At 41.6% G+C, this 14,808-nt stretch overlaps 1 protein-coding gene and 1 pseudogene across 1 annotated transcript; one reads left to right on the top strand and one right to left on the bottom strand.

The window, feature by feature from the left end:
* Positions 1-423: 423 nt before the first annotated feature.
* Positions 424-14,020, bottom strand: LOC132426245 (RNA/RNP complex-1-interacting phosphatase-like). The gene is made up of 4 exons (XM_060013158.1): positions 13,779-14,020; positions 12,290-12,365; positions 11,543-11,664; positions 424-902 (listed from the first exon to the last, which is right to left on the bottom strand). Exons 1-3 carry the CDS (start codon positions 14,018-14,020, stop codon positions 11,608-11,610), a joined length of 375 nt encoding a protein of 124 aa, XP_059869141.1. The 3' UTR covers positions 424-902; positions 11,543-11,607.
* On the top strand, positions 3,531-8,511 carry LOC132426246 (uncharacterized protein C2orf78-like; annotated as a pseudogene).
* Positions 14,021-14,808: the final 788 nt, after the last annotated feature.

Genomic DNA, 14,808 nt, shown 5'->3' with positions numbered 1-14,808 from the left:
TGACAGTATGGATTTACATTTTAGACAATACCAAAATATGCTTGAGAGAGATAAGAGTGGAGCTCAGGTATAACATTTCCTCACAGTATCAGGCATAGGGATCGGTACCTGTTAGAAAAACTATGAATCCTGCCACAAGTGGAACAGCAAAGAACAGCATGTCCTACAGTAGGTCTGAAGGTATAATAGCATACTAAATCCATTGTTATTTATAATAACAAATGTTTTTTGGTAGTTTTACTTTTCAGTTTCTAGTTTCTGAAAGTATCTTACATACACTGTTAGTAATCTTCACAACCATCTGAGCTGGGTAAACTGAGTCAGGAAGGTCAGAATTATTGAATGAATGAATGAATGAATGAGTAAAAAGATCACTAGCTTTAACGTATCTGGGACAGTCAATAGTCTAACCAAGTTTCAATCCACAAGCATTTATTTACAATTCTGAAAACTTCCACATACTTACAAATGGGACAATAGTAGTCAATTACTACTTGGATAAAGAAAAGATACAAGTTAGCACAACCTAGTTTACAAACTTACAATTAGGCACATTCAATTTGGTGCTAAGTCATAAAATATTCTTTTGCAATTTATGAAAAATATCCAATGGGCATGTAATGGCCAAAAAGTACAAATGATACAAATATCTATAGACATGACAACGTACAAATTGTGACATAAATCTATCGGAAACTAGAAAATCTATGTTGGTCTTATAGTTCCAGCTTGCTAAAAGATACAGGCTTTGGGTGGGAACACAAAAAAGTCCAGACCTGGCCATAACGGGGTTTCCAGAAAGTATGCGAACTAGCAAAGAGTAGGCCTCCGGATGGGAGTGGGTCCAACATGAGATGAAACAATGCCTTAATGGGTATGTAGTATGCTGGGACGGAGAAAATCTAGGAGCAAGGGATATATGGAGAATCAGACAGCGAAGTATTTGACACTAACAAAATCTACCAGTATCCCATAGGGCCTCAGGTACTATGCAAGGGTTTGAGGGATTCCAGTATTTAATTAAATCAAAATGTGACAATGGGAGGAATTAAGGACAGCCTCAGGGGTAGACGAACTGGGGATGTTACACCAAGACATGTCTCAGTCAACCTGATGGGTTCAAAATGCTGGGACAAGACAATACCCTAACTGTAAGAATAAAGGTTTCGGTCAGGGTAGGGCCTCATGTTCCTAAGTGCTGAAATAGAGCTCTTTAGTTTCTTCCTCCTACATGGAAGATTCTTTTAGAGGTTAAGATGATGCTGAGCCTGCAAGCTAAAGTTAAATGGCTGGAACTAGGGAGAGAAAATAAGTTACATAGGCTCGGAACCAGGAAAAGCCTAACTAAGGGTTTGCCTAACTAAACAGAATTGAAAGTTGGAACTGCATAGTTTAATAGGTAAACATTTTACTGATACCAAAATGTGTCTTACCACACTCCCCCCAATCTCACACCGCCCACCCTAACCTGCAGTGGCTACGGGTCCCTTGATTTCCATGGAAATACAGAGAAAAGAGACACTGATCTGGCTTGCAGGTATTTAGTAAGTTGTTAGCCTCACATCACATACTAGTATCACGTAAGTAGGCCATCTGAAGTAGGAAGCTTAGGGGAAAAACCTTGAAAAACACTTAAAAGCTTAAGCCACATCTCTATACTAACAACACCTTTCACCATTTCTTCTCAGATAAGCATCATCCCCATCAATGAAAAAACTCGTATCTCATAATAGGAAAAACAGGCCTAAAAATTAAATGTGTGTCTTTGGAGGTCCCATCTATGGGACATCTTCCTGGTACTAGAAAAGTCCCCAGAAAGATCAATCTTTGCACCCCTCCCTGAAAGCTTACCACCAAGGAAAATGACTAGATCCATAGATTTCCTCCCTCAAACCAGCTTACCTCACGTATAAATCATTAGCAACTCGGCCCTTACTCACATTATCACAGTCACAAGAGTGGTTAGGGAGCAAAGCACTAACCACGGGAACTGAAACAGAGGCAACCCAGGCCAAGTTGGGCTGATGGCAGATGTCTGCTCCTTACGCTTGGGTACATAATGTGACTCACCGCAATGCCTTTTTCACAGACCCCCTTTAAAGTTTCTCCACAAAATCCAACAGGTCAAGTTCGTTCATGATGCTTCAAGATAAACAATGCAGTATGTCTTACAATGTTGGAGTCCTTAAAAATATGACAAGGAAATAACCATGTAGACAAAACCAGAGCATTTCAAAAAATCTGTATTCTACAAACATACCAGTGAATGCTATTAATAAGGTAATATGACATAAAACAAAATGAGAACTATATGTAAGACTGTTCCCTTTAGTGTACAGAATTCATGGCAGTTGCTGCACTATCGAGCTACTTATATCTATGACTGTCTGTCCTGGTAATACAAAATGAGGCCAAAGTGTGTCAACTTGTTTCCCACAGAAACCACAAAATCTACATGAATCTCTTTACTCCTGTGCCCTTTCACCTTATCTGCTCCCAGTTCTCCACGAAATGTCCTCTTCCTTCTCTAATTATTCTCCTCTTCATTTTGCTAGGCCTTGCACCCAAGCATGCAAGACAGAGAATCCTAGAGGTCCAAGATTCTAGAGTGGCTGTTTGCAAGGGGCAGGAGATTAAAGTTAACTGCTACACTGTATATACTTCTGTGCAAAGAAAAAGGGACAGTATTCAGAATGTCTCTCACGTATAAAAGAGCTGGATGGCAGGATACCTGTGTGGCCCAAGGAACCAGAGGTAGCAAATTAAGGGGAAAACGATTGCAACCAAAGGCTGGAAGAGGAAAGGTTTGCAACCAGCTCTGTCTCCTAGCTCTCTGGTATCTGCGTCCAACGGGCAGAGTCTATTTCGTGAAGCATCAAGCACTGAAAAGAAGACTCCTGCTGCTGCAAGTTGACAGGAAGTAACATCCATGAGGGTAAGAATGGCAAGATCAAGGCTTGTCCTAGAAACAATGCCCATAATGGAAAAAAAAAAAAAGTAAGCAGAAGAGAAATGTAAGTCGCAAGTCCAACCCCTGGCCCAGCCTGGCCCAGCCCAAGGAAGGTAGGAGTCAAGGAGACGAAACTAAGAGAAGAGCCTTGGACCACAACACTCTCAACAAGGTACACTCAACAAACTTCACCCTACGCTTTAACCAAGTTACAAAAAGAGCTTCTTAATCCCTCCTTTGGCTCCTTAAAAGCTGCTATAAGTTCACTAATTAGACAGATACGATTTCAGAACAACTGTAATAGTTCAAACTAGATGGCTCTTGCCTTCCTAAGGATATTAATTACATAAGATATATATAGCTCTAAGTATACGATACATAAAATATAATACTGTGTAGGATACAGGTAACTGTTAGTAAATTATATTAATGAACGTCTGTAAGAAATGTTGCAATGATTTCCCTAATGTAAGAGCCTGGGGGAGGTAAATCTGTCTTCTAGGATTTCCTCCCCAGAGCTCAGAAATTTAGGTGTTGTTTTAGCTCTCCTACACTCTCTCCACCCAACCCCGCCCTCCTGTTGGGGATCGGACCTCCCTATTGGCTATCTCATACCTTGAAACTGCCTGCTTTGTGACATCATTCTCCTATATCATATAAGTGATCAGTGAGCGGGAACCAGTGACCTTTGTACTGGACACATGCGCCGTTCAGCTGCAGCCACTCAGACATCCTCTGCTGTTGCCTCCTCATCCCTGGTATCTGCAGTTGATGTTTTCTCTTCTTCTCTGACCATGTCAGGTAAGAAAAGAAACTTTTTAAAGTTTTTCGTTAGATTTATTTTGCCCCTAAATTTACTAGTAGATTCAAAATAGCATGGAATAATGAGGGAACGTATTGAACTAGAAGTCTGGAGACCTAATTTCAGTTTTGACTTTGGCATTTACTATCTGTGTGACTCTGGACAAATCATTGACTGTCTCACAAAGCCTGATTTTTTCCTTACCTGCTACGTTAGGATACTACATTGGTTGATCACTCTGATCCCTGTCTTTTCTAATATTGAGCCTTAAAGGGTACCCATGTAGAAAATGAAATCGGAGACTTCTCAAGAGTGTTTCAACAGAAACACAGAAAAGCCAGGTGACATAGAAAACTAGCAATATATAGCAAGATGTTTCATCTCTAATGGTCTCCCTCCGCTAGTATTTCGACTAGTTGAAAAGAGAAAATAGGGAGAGAGGATGGAGAGTACTGGGCTATATAGGGAGGCACAGAGTAAAACGTAAGGAAGTTTAGGATTGTTTTCATCAGCACAGGCCAACAGGAACCAAGACATAGGAAAAAATATAAGAACGAAGAGGGGAAGCATAGAGGAGCTCTCAAGAAAAACGTAGTTTGCAATGGAATGTTGATGGGAACCAAAGATTTTAAATTAAAGCACAAACAGCATAGAGTGAATTCTGCTCAGAGCAGGGCAAAACAAAGTTCATTGTAGCAAATCCTTATTTTAACAGACTAAGAGGAAAGTAAGGACAGAAGAGGGTATCACCAGGAAAGGCAGCTTACCAGAAAAGTCATACTCAGTGTTTTTTTTTGCTTTTATTGCCTCTCTGAATACAGTTGGCACTTGACAGTCTTGAATGTAAACATTTTAGAAGTATGTCCTAGAAATCATGCTTCCTATATACAAGAAACCAAAGTGCTTATCTAGGGGTCTGCTTTTCAATGTTTTATTCTTCCTAATTTTTAAACTATGTAGACGTTTTACCAATTAAACACTTTAAATGATATCTTCGAGATTGAATCAGAAGGACTATTTCCTTTGTGTGATATGTAGCTTCTAAGGCAAGGTTGCTTTTCATCTTTACAGTTCTTTCCTTCCTAACACAGAGAGCACATTGATCAACAGCCATCGTTCGTTTTTAGATCTTAGCTACCTAAGAAGAAAAAGAAACAGTCAAGCCCCACATCTCTAATTCCACATTGAGGGAATTCGCTGGCGGTCCAGTGGTTAGGACTCGGTGCTTTCACTGCCAGGGCCACGCGGCGCGACAAAAAAAAAAAAAAAAAAAATCCACATTTATCTAGAACAATATTGCGGAGTCCTTTCGATATTCTTACATTTGAAAATCTTTTTTAACTGGATTCTAGTGATGATGGTTTTTTTAGGTTTGGGGATGTCATCTTCTTGGATGTTGAAGATGATAATAATCTAAGTTCTAGGATAAATACAAAAACCTTCTTGATACTTTTTAAGCTTCCTTTCTGCTTATTATATATTTCTATTCTTTGAAACATATATTTCTACCAGGCTGAATAGAAACATATATTTCTACCAGGCTGAATATTTCTACCAGGCTGAATATATATTTCTATTCTTTGAAACATATATTTCTACCAGGCTGAATACCTGTTACTTGCTGGGTAAAAATATGAATGAGCACAATAATGAAATTCTTTTACACTTATTATTTTGCTGTCTGCTTTGTACCAGTTTTCATTGAAATACTTGTCTGCATATATTGTGGCTACCTATACATTCACATTGATTGAATTTTGTTGCTCTTTAGGCATTTTTACTGATATATCTTCTCTGTGTGTATGTATTGGCTAGGAATTCATTCAAAATCACCTTCTATCGTGTTTTTGGGTTAACAGTATTCACTAAAATACAGTGGGCAAAATTCACTTTCGTAACATTGCATGTATGGTACAGAATGTCATTTGTTAGTAAACTCATTATGCTCTGATACTTGCCACATACCCCAGTTTTCATAACTATGTATTTCTTTTTCGTTATGTAATATGTTTTTCATGAATTTTCTTTGTCTTTCTAGAACTCATTGTATCTTCCTCCATATAAATCATATACAATATACCAGTTTATTCATGGATTAATTATTACTGCTATTATTATTGGTGGTGGTGTTATCACCACTTTACAGATGAGTAATCTGAAGTAATCAGATAACATTTTTCTTTCCAAAAGCACTTAAGAAATTCACTTTCGGGTAATCATTTTGAGGTAGGATGAGAAACCAGGCTTGAAGAGGGTAAAAATGACTCTTTAAATTTACCAGTTGGACTGAGCTATATGTGAACTCTAGGTAATAGCGTGGGAACTGCACAAGCAAAGTGAGACACTGAAGATCACGATGGTAATAGCCGTACTGTTTTCTAACGGACAAAAAAAAACTGCCTATAGTGTAAGTTCTATTTCTCCTGCTTTCTGGCAGTATCGTGCTCAGAGTAGCGTCCTGGCAAGGAAGTCAGGATACTTAGGTTCTGAAACCTGGTAAGGATACTAACATAATGAGAGAACTTGAACAAGTCAACCCGACCTCTCTGAGCCTCAGTTTCCTTCCTCATGAAATGAGACTGTGAAAATAGAAGTTCTCTAAGGACCTCCTAGTTCTAAAATGCTTCCAGTCTAGGAAACAGCATAGAAGTCAATACTAGTGCAGGCTGAAGGGAAAGATAGGGCAGGGAGAAGGTTGCTTCCAGCCTAGAGAACAATGTCTGAGCCATACCACTTGGGTCTTCTGCCCATCTGTGCCCAACATGGCAGCACAGGCAGTTAACACAGAAGAGTGTAAAACTGCTCAGTCCTTACAACCATCATAACGGTCTGATTTTTGGTTTCTCAGTAAGTATTGACATTAGAGGTGTCCTGATAGCAAGAACCTTAAGATAATGCTGTTCCTCAAACATAGTGAGAATTTATCAATCTCCCTGAGGTTTTCATTACCCTCTTGTTCTTACAGAAAATTTCCAAAATCCATTTCTACTTGGAACTCTAAATTCTCTGCAGCACTCTCTTCCTGTGGTGAGCAATGCAACCTCCCTGACAGGAAGTGCCTGCAACTTCTCCAGAGTCTCTGCTCCTGCCGTCAGTTCGGCATCAGCTACCGGTAGGTACCTCCTTCCAGACACAGACACACGTGTAGTGCCTACCTTCACCAACAGTCTAGCATAACTACGTTATTTGGAGTTACTGACCAGAGCCAGATCTCCACTTCAGCTGCTTCCTATCCAGGTGTTCTTGACTGGGACATCACAGGAAGCACTGAAAAGAATTCTTCTTCACTTGGAGACTTTACTCTGGCCGTCACTGACCAGCACACAGCTGCTTCCTCCATGTTTATGGCAGCCCAGTATGATAAAACTGCAGACCCCAATAACATGGTCCCTCTATATCCAAAGGTCCCAACGTGATCAAAGCCAAAGACAACAGAGCCATTAAGGTGAATCAGGTGCGGGAAAAGCCAAGTGTCATAAAGGCTCCCTCTGATCAACCCAGAAAGAACAAACATAAAGCTTCTGAGCCTATCAATGCTGCTCCCAAGGCCAAAATCCAGCCAAAGAATCCAGAGTGCCTGATAGCGGGAGAAGTGGCTCTATGCAATGCTGCAGTCAGTGACAGGGCTCCTGTGAACACGGCCAAGGGTTCTAGAGGCAAACCTCAGAAAGCTGCATCCAGGAAGATCAGCAAAACGAAGAGCCACGGGCAGGAAAAGACCAAAAGGACCAGAGGAAGAAAGAAGGCTGAAGAGAATAAGCAGTCAGGGAGCAAAGTCAAGGCAGGATAGAAGCCAACAATTCCCCAGACGAAGCGAAAGGAACACCAAACTGAGCCTATCCAAGAGAGCTTTAAAAAGCCTCGAACCGCCCTACGCGTGCGCATGCTGGAGGCTGTGCGGGTTTTTCATGCACTGGGGGAGAAGAATGATAAGAGAACTGGGCTCTCCTCCTGTCGGGTCTTGGGAAATTCAAGCAACCCTAAAGACCCCCAGCCACCCCCAGCTATCCAGCCATGGCGGAATACCCCACGTGAGGGTAAGGGCCCTGAGAAAACTCAAGGCGAAGCCCAGAAACCAGACAGCAGTGCTGAAAAAGAGTGTCCCTCTCCATCCCAGTATGAGCTGCTGCCTCCTGGGAAGGTCAAGTTGATACCTCTGCCTTTTTCTGCCTGGGACAAGCCTCAAGCTCGACCTGCTCCTCGGAGGCCACAGTCTCCGGCCTCACATCGGCCTGCTGTTGCTGACCGTGCCCACGCTGCTTCTACTAACTCAGCTCAACCTGCTGCAGTCAGTTCTTCCCAGCCAGCTCCTGCCTCTTTGCCAGGTCCTGCCAAACCAGCTCAGCCAACTGTGACCAACCCAACCCAACCAGGTTGGACCGACCATACCCAGCCTAGTGTCCCTCCGCCTGCTGCTCCTAGGCCTGCACCCTACAAAACTTCATCATGCACTTCTCTCCAGCGGGAGCCTGTTCCCCCTGCTGTGACTAAGCACCAGTCCCCAGCCAAGCTCCAAACCCCATTTCTACTCCAAGACTTCAGCAAGAAACCAGTTCCATGGAGGGAACCCAATGTTCCTGAGCCAGTAATGTCAAAGCCCATCGAACTACAGCAGAGGCCCGAGCGGGAGGCCATGAAGAGGCGGGCCCAACAACAACGTGAGAATGCTGCCAAATACACCTCTTTGGGGAAAGTGCAATTTTTCATTGAGAGGCAAAAAGAAATGGAAATTGCTGACTACTACGGATATGTAAAGTAACAGCTGCTAGGATTGTTGGTGCCACCTTGGGGACCAGCTCTTCTTCCATATATAGATAAGACAGGCATAAATTTATTTATATTGGTATATTTTAAAACAATAAAACTGAATAAAAAAATGTAATAGAATTAATAGATGAGTAATAAACCTTTTGAATTCTGAGATGCTGCTAACTGCGGCGTGTTTTTTTGTTTTGTTTTGTTTTGTTTTTGATAGGGTTGGAATCAAAGTCTGCATGAGAAAGGAAGGACTGAAAGTTGGATGGGAGAATGAAGGAAAGGGGTAAAAACTGAGGAAAGAGGAAGGAACTTGGCCCAGGGCTAGGAAGGCCAAAAGAGATTTATGGATTTATGAAAGGAAGCAGGAGTGAGGATGAAATGGCAGAAGTAAAAAGCAGGGTCAGAGGTCAGGGTTGAAAGAACCAAATTTGAGTAGAGTTGAAGATGACAGAAGGTGACTCTAGGTTTACTAGGAGAAATAGAAAAAGTCTCTTGGGGAGGTTGGCCTTAAGTCTCACGACCACCAGATAGGTATTTAAGAAAACAAGAGGTTCAGGACACATCTCTGAAAGGTTTGAGTTGCCTTATCCAGGCGTGATATGGGGGGATAGGGAAATCTACCAGAGAGGTGGCTAGGGCTCAGAGTTATCCTAGGGGCAGCTGACGACAGGGGCAGAGCCAAGGGAGCTGCTGCATCAGGAGGCCCACGAATAGGGCCTGGTATGTAAATCACCGTGTACTCAACACCTGAGCACCAGGGCAGCTAAGGCACTATTCAGTTAATCCTGGCAATGACAGGCAAGGCCAGTATTCCTGTGCCACTTCACTTAGAGAGGTGAATATAATCATCAAAATCTAGACGGGACAAATTACCTGGTTTCTTTAAAAATAAAATTCAAGGAGGATAAAAAAAAGTGAGAGAGACATGGAGGGAGAACCTAGAGATTAAATAAGACTTCAGAGACCTAACCATCAACGGCAAAGTGTGGACCTTATTTGGATCTAACTCAAAATTCTTAAAAACAATTTTTTATGACATTTAGGAGATAACTGCAAATTTGAGCACTCACTGGGTATTTACTATTAAAAAATGATATTAAGGATTAAAAGTCCTATATTTTAAAGATACGTACCAAAAATATATAGCTGGGGCTTCCCTGGTGGCGCAGTGGTTGAGAATCTGCCTGCCAATGCAGGGGACACGGGTTGGAGACCTGGTCTGGGAAGATCCCACATGCCGCGGAGCAACTAGGCCCGCGAGCCACAACTAGTGAGCCTGCGCGTCTAGAGCCTGTGCTCCACAACAAGAGAGGCCGCGATAGTGAGAGGCCCGCGCACCGCGATGAAGAGTGGCCCCAGCTTGCCGCCACTAGAGAAAGCCCTCGTACATAGACGATGATCCAACACAGAAAAAAAATTAATTAATTAAAAAAATATATATAGGTGTAATTACATGTTCTCTTGGAGCTGCTTCAAGATAATATGGAATGGGGTGAAACAGGTGGGGGTATAGATAAAACATGACAGCCATCAGTTGGTAAATATTAAAGCTGGATGAGTTCATGGGTATACAAGGAACACTCACAGTATTTTTATACTTTTGTACATGTTTAAAATTTGTGATAATCGTTTAAAGACAAGACGACACTGCAGAAAACAGTTTGGCAGTTTCTCAAAGATTAAACGTAGAGCTACCGTATGATCCAACAACTCTGCTACTACCTACACTGCACATCTAAAAGAACTGAAAGCAGGGATTTGAGCAAATATTTGTACACCAACGATCACAGCAGCATGATTCACAATAGCTACAAGGTGGAAACAACCCAAGTGTCAATCACCCGATGAATAACAAAATATGGTATATACACACAGTGGGATTCATTAAGCCAAAAAAGGAATGGCATTTCATTACATGCTATAACACGGATGAACCTTGAAAACACTACGTTTAGTGAAATAAGCCAGCCATAGAAGGATAAATATAGTAGATTCCACTTACACGTGGTACCTAGGATAGGCAAATTCATAGAGACAGAAAATAGAATAGAGGTTTCTAAGGGCCGGTGGGAGGGATAATGGGGTTGTTCCTGTTTGATGGTTACAGAGTTTTTGTTGAGGATGATGAAAAGGTTTTGGTTATAGACAGTGGTGATAGTTACACAACACTGTGACTATAGTTAGTGCCACTGAACTGCATATTTATAAACGGTTAAAATAAATATGATTTATGTATATTTTACCACAATGAAAAAAAGAGGAACAACTGAGTTGAAATTTCAACTCTTCCTTGTCCGAGAGTCAGTTTCATCGTCCGTAAAGTTAGTAATTGTAGTTGTCTACCCTCTGAGCTTAGTGCAGAGTAAGCACTCAGTAGGAGGTATCAGTACTACTTCCACTTCAACAGCAAAGAATTGTTGTGAAGATTCACAAAGTCAATGGATATGAAAGAACTTTCTAAAGGGCAAACCGCTGTACAAATATTAACAAACATTAGGTGTTACTGTCTCCCAAGGCCATGGAACAGGTCAGAAGAAGGGTAATTCTTTTGCACTGGTATGTCCTACATGGGCCAAGAGAATATATGGGTTTCTGTACTATATCAGAAGGTATTAGGAAAAGAAAGCATAAAACCTAGAGAACAACTGTCTTTTACCCCGATGCTTAAACATGCTCAGGCAACTGCTTAACATAAATGCCAAAGACATAACGGACATACCTTGCTTTCCTTTTAGGCTACTACTATTCTTACTAAAAATTTACTGCATTTTCAACATACAGAACATGGAAGCTTATAGCACTTCTTAAGCATATCTAGAGCCTACTGCCAAATATTACAGTTCAATTCATACCTTTAATCTCATTTTGAAACAGCAATTACAAATGTGTATTTAAGGAAACCACTAGCTTCCCTTTTGGAACCCATGAAAGAAGGCCAGGATTCACCTTAGCATAAGATGATAACTACTGAACTACTATGAATTATCAGAGTATCAGAAAGAAGGTCATTTTCAATTACGGGTTCCATTTACCTCTGGCTTATAATAGCGGCGAGTCAATAATCAGCCCAAGTTCTTCGTTGTGTTCTTGGAGTTTGTTAAAAAAGATCCAAGGGGGAGAAACATTCTTCTGGAGCAAGATTCTTGTCAAATCTCTGTCAGAAAGAATAAAATAGAAAGAACATGCGTTTAAAATCCTTTATTATATTATCCATTTATTCAAACCCTGTGATGCTAACATATGAGACTCAAAGTAAAGTCTCTTTCTCTGGAGTTTACAAGCGGTATTACGATCCTTTCTTCCGGAGAGACAGACGGCAGAAAATAAGCTCACTTCTATATAGTTATTTCTATCTTTGTTTATTTCACGTTGGTCTCCTAACCTGACTGTAAACTCCCAGAAGGCAGGGACCACATCAATTTTGCCTACCGCTGTATTGCCAGCTCCAAGCAGTTTTTTGCATTCATGGTACAAGTAACTGACTATTTCTTTATTTCTAGTATAGTCATCCCCAAACATTTACATACTGAGATACATATTACTTTCTTATAAATTACGTTATTCTTTATTTAGAGTTAGGGCATTCCATTGGTTTTTTTTAATTAATTAAGTAGAAAAGTAGGTTGTATTTATCTATGAATTCCATTTCTGGATAGCAAAAGAGGTAGTAGAAATTATTTGCTATAAAAAGGGAAAATGGAGTACGACGGGGTTGAGAGCCAGGGCTCTATATGGTAAATTCAGATTTCTCGAAGAATATGGTATTAACTTTTGCTTACCTTTTTTAAAGGAACTTTGACAGCAATGAAACGCGTCCCAGGCATCCGCTGTTCAACTGGGAGATAGTCTTCCCACCTGTTAATATATTTTTTGTTAGGCAAATTTTATGGTAGGCTGTCTCCCTGCATAGGATGAATGCGCCTTGAAAATGGAAATCATATCCCTCTATGGTAGGTCCCTCTTCTTTCTGCTTTGCATTTTGCTGCTCCACTTATTCAACCCCACCTAGTAATAACCTATACTTCCCTTGTTCCTGTTCTCCCATCTTGAAAACAGATAAAAGGCAACAAAACAATGCAACGGTCTCAACAAATCAGGGATATCTAAAACCAGAGATGGCCAGAACTTCTGTATCCCTGATAGAACCTAGCCCACTGTTGACTACTAAGGTATCATAACATTAATACATGCGTGTTGACTGAAATAGTTTACACTCAATTCTTCCACTTCATAATTTACTTTTAGTCCTCATACAAAACCTGAAAATAAAATTCCTTAATGCTAGGAATCACAGTGAAAAATAATATCTGAACTGACTTCTGTAAGATGTGTTAGAACTAAGGTTAATTCAGTGTATCTGAAGCACAGAAAGTGAGGGCAATAGTGGCACAAGATGGGGCTAGAGAAGCAGAGAGGATTCTAGACCACGCAGAGTCTTAAAGGCCAACAGTTTGTTTTCTACTCTCAAAACAATGCTTTTGAGCGATGTCTATGAGCAATGTTCCAACCTGCTTTTAAGGTTTCTTGTGTGCAGAATGGATTGGAAGGAAACAAGAAATATGGACACTACTTAGGACCTAATTGCAGCACACAGGCAAGTTCAGTATTAGGATGTCGAGGAAGAGGTGATAGATTCAGAAGAAATTCAGGAGATAAACTGAAGCGGGCTTAATGGGGTATGAGATGGAGGAAAGGAAGGTCTTAGGGAATTAAAGCGTTTACTGCACACATGAGCAAAGTCTCACAATTAATCATCTGAACGTACAGAGGTAGATCTCTCAAATGACACCGGTTAGGAAGCAACAGTACGCCCTTTATCATGGCAAGAGACAACGCAAATCAACTGTCTCGATGGAAAATTCGGCAGTACCCGTGCGTTTCTTCACTCAAACTTAGTTCCAGGTCCTCTTACTCACATTTTCTGTGCCAAAACAACACAGCTTGAGGAATTGAAGGGGATTCCACTTTGGTAATTAAGAAGTGTCCCCAACACTGACAGTCCCATCTTAAAAAGCAGTCCCTCTGCATTTTACCCGAGGAGCAATGGCCAGAGCCTCCCTTTTAAAACGATGGGGAGAAATCAGAACATCACACACTGTCCCTTTCAGCTACTGTGAACTGAACCGCGAGACGACCAATACCCCCTAGCACAGCGCGGACGGGGCAGCCCGCGGGGGCAACAGTCACAGGAGACAGCACAGGAGACGAAGCCCAGGCCCAGGGGCTCTGGGCTCCACCGGCAACGCCCAGGGGCCAAGGCGTTATTACCTTTCCGGGATGTGCTTTCCGCCCTTCCTCCTGGCCGATGAACGTCCGGAAAAACCGCGACGCCGACCCCGGCGCCCACGGGCATGATGCCACTGGCTCATGTGACCCCCAAGGTGCCGCCCACCCAACGCCAAGAGTGCCAAAGTCGCCAGCCCGGCTCCCCCGGTGCCACCACAAGGCCCCGAAACACAAGCGCCTAGGCACAAGCCCACGCAGCTCGCGCACCTCCTTCTCCTGCGCATGCGCCACCGCCCGCCCAGATGACGTCCACACGCCCAAACGCTTCATTCATAGAGGAGTATGACGCCTGCAATCCCCTCCTTAGCCGGAAGATGGTAGCAGAGGTCCACTAGTTCGTGGTGTGTGCACCCTTCAGAACTCCAATCACATGGGACATGGAAAGCTGTCCCACTCTCCCAGTACCTTGTGTGGTTCTTTCAGATATTTCCCAAGTGCTTTACATTCACACTTGTTGTATCTTGTATGTAAGTATTTCTACGTAATGGAGATCCTGTATTTTATAGAAGAGCTGGATACTAGACATAGTCTACAATCTGTCTTGGATAGTGAGTTTCCCAGTCAATTTTTGCGTACATCCATCCCATTCTCTTTAATAGCTGCGTCACATTACATAATTTACACGGCCAGTCCGATATTGATGGACTTTTAGTTGTTTTCAGTTTGGGGGTATTTTGTTTGTTTGTTTGTTTGTTTTTGTCCTCTGTTATAGATAGGCTGCAATGTGAGCCTCTTTATACATGTGTATAGCTATATGTAAATTTCTAGACATAGAATTTCTGGAATGAAAGAGATGCAAACTTAAAATATTGAAAGGTTTTCAATCAATCTAATCTGCCTAATCAACCTTCAAAAATACTCTATCAACTTACACTCCACTCACAGTGAAACATTTATTGGGTTTCTATTATGTGCCTGGTATCATGCTGGAGGTTGACAGTATGTATTTATCTTTTACACAATTGCAAAAAATGCCTGAGAGAGGTAATAGTGGAGCTCAAGTAGAACATTT

Source organism: Delphinus delphis, chromosome 5 (genome assembly GCF_949987515.2).
Source record: "Delphinus delphis chromosome 5, mDelDel1.2, whole genome shotgun sequence".
NCBI classification, from domain to species: domain Eukaryota; kingdom Metazoa; phylum Chordata; class Mammalia; order Artiodactyla; family Delphinidae; genus Delphinus; species Delphinus delphis.
Note: the sequence above shows the minus strand (reverse complement) of the source record. Positions and strands in the feature narration are given on the sequence as shown.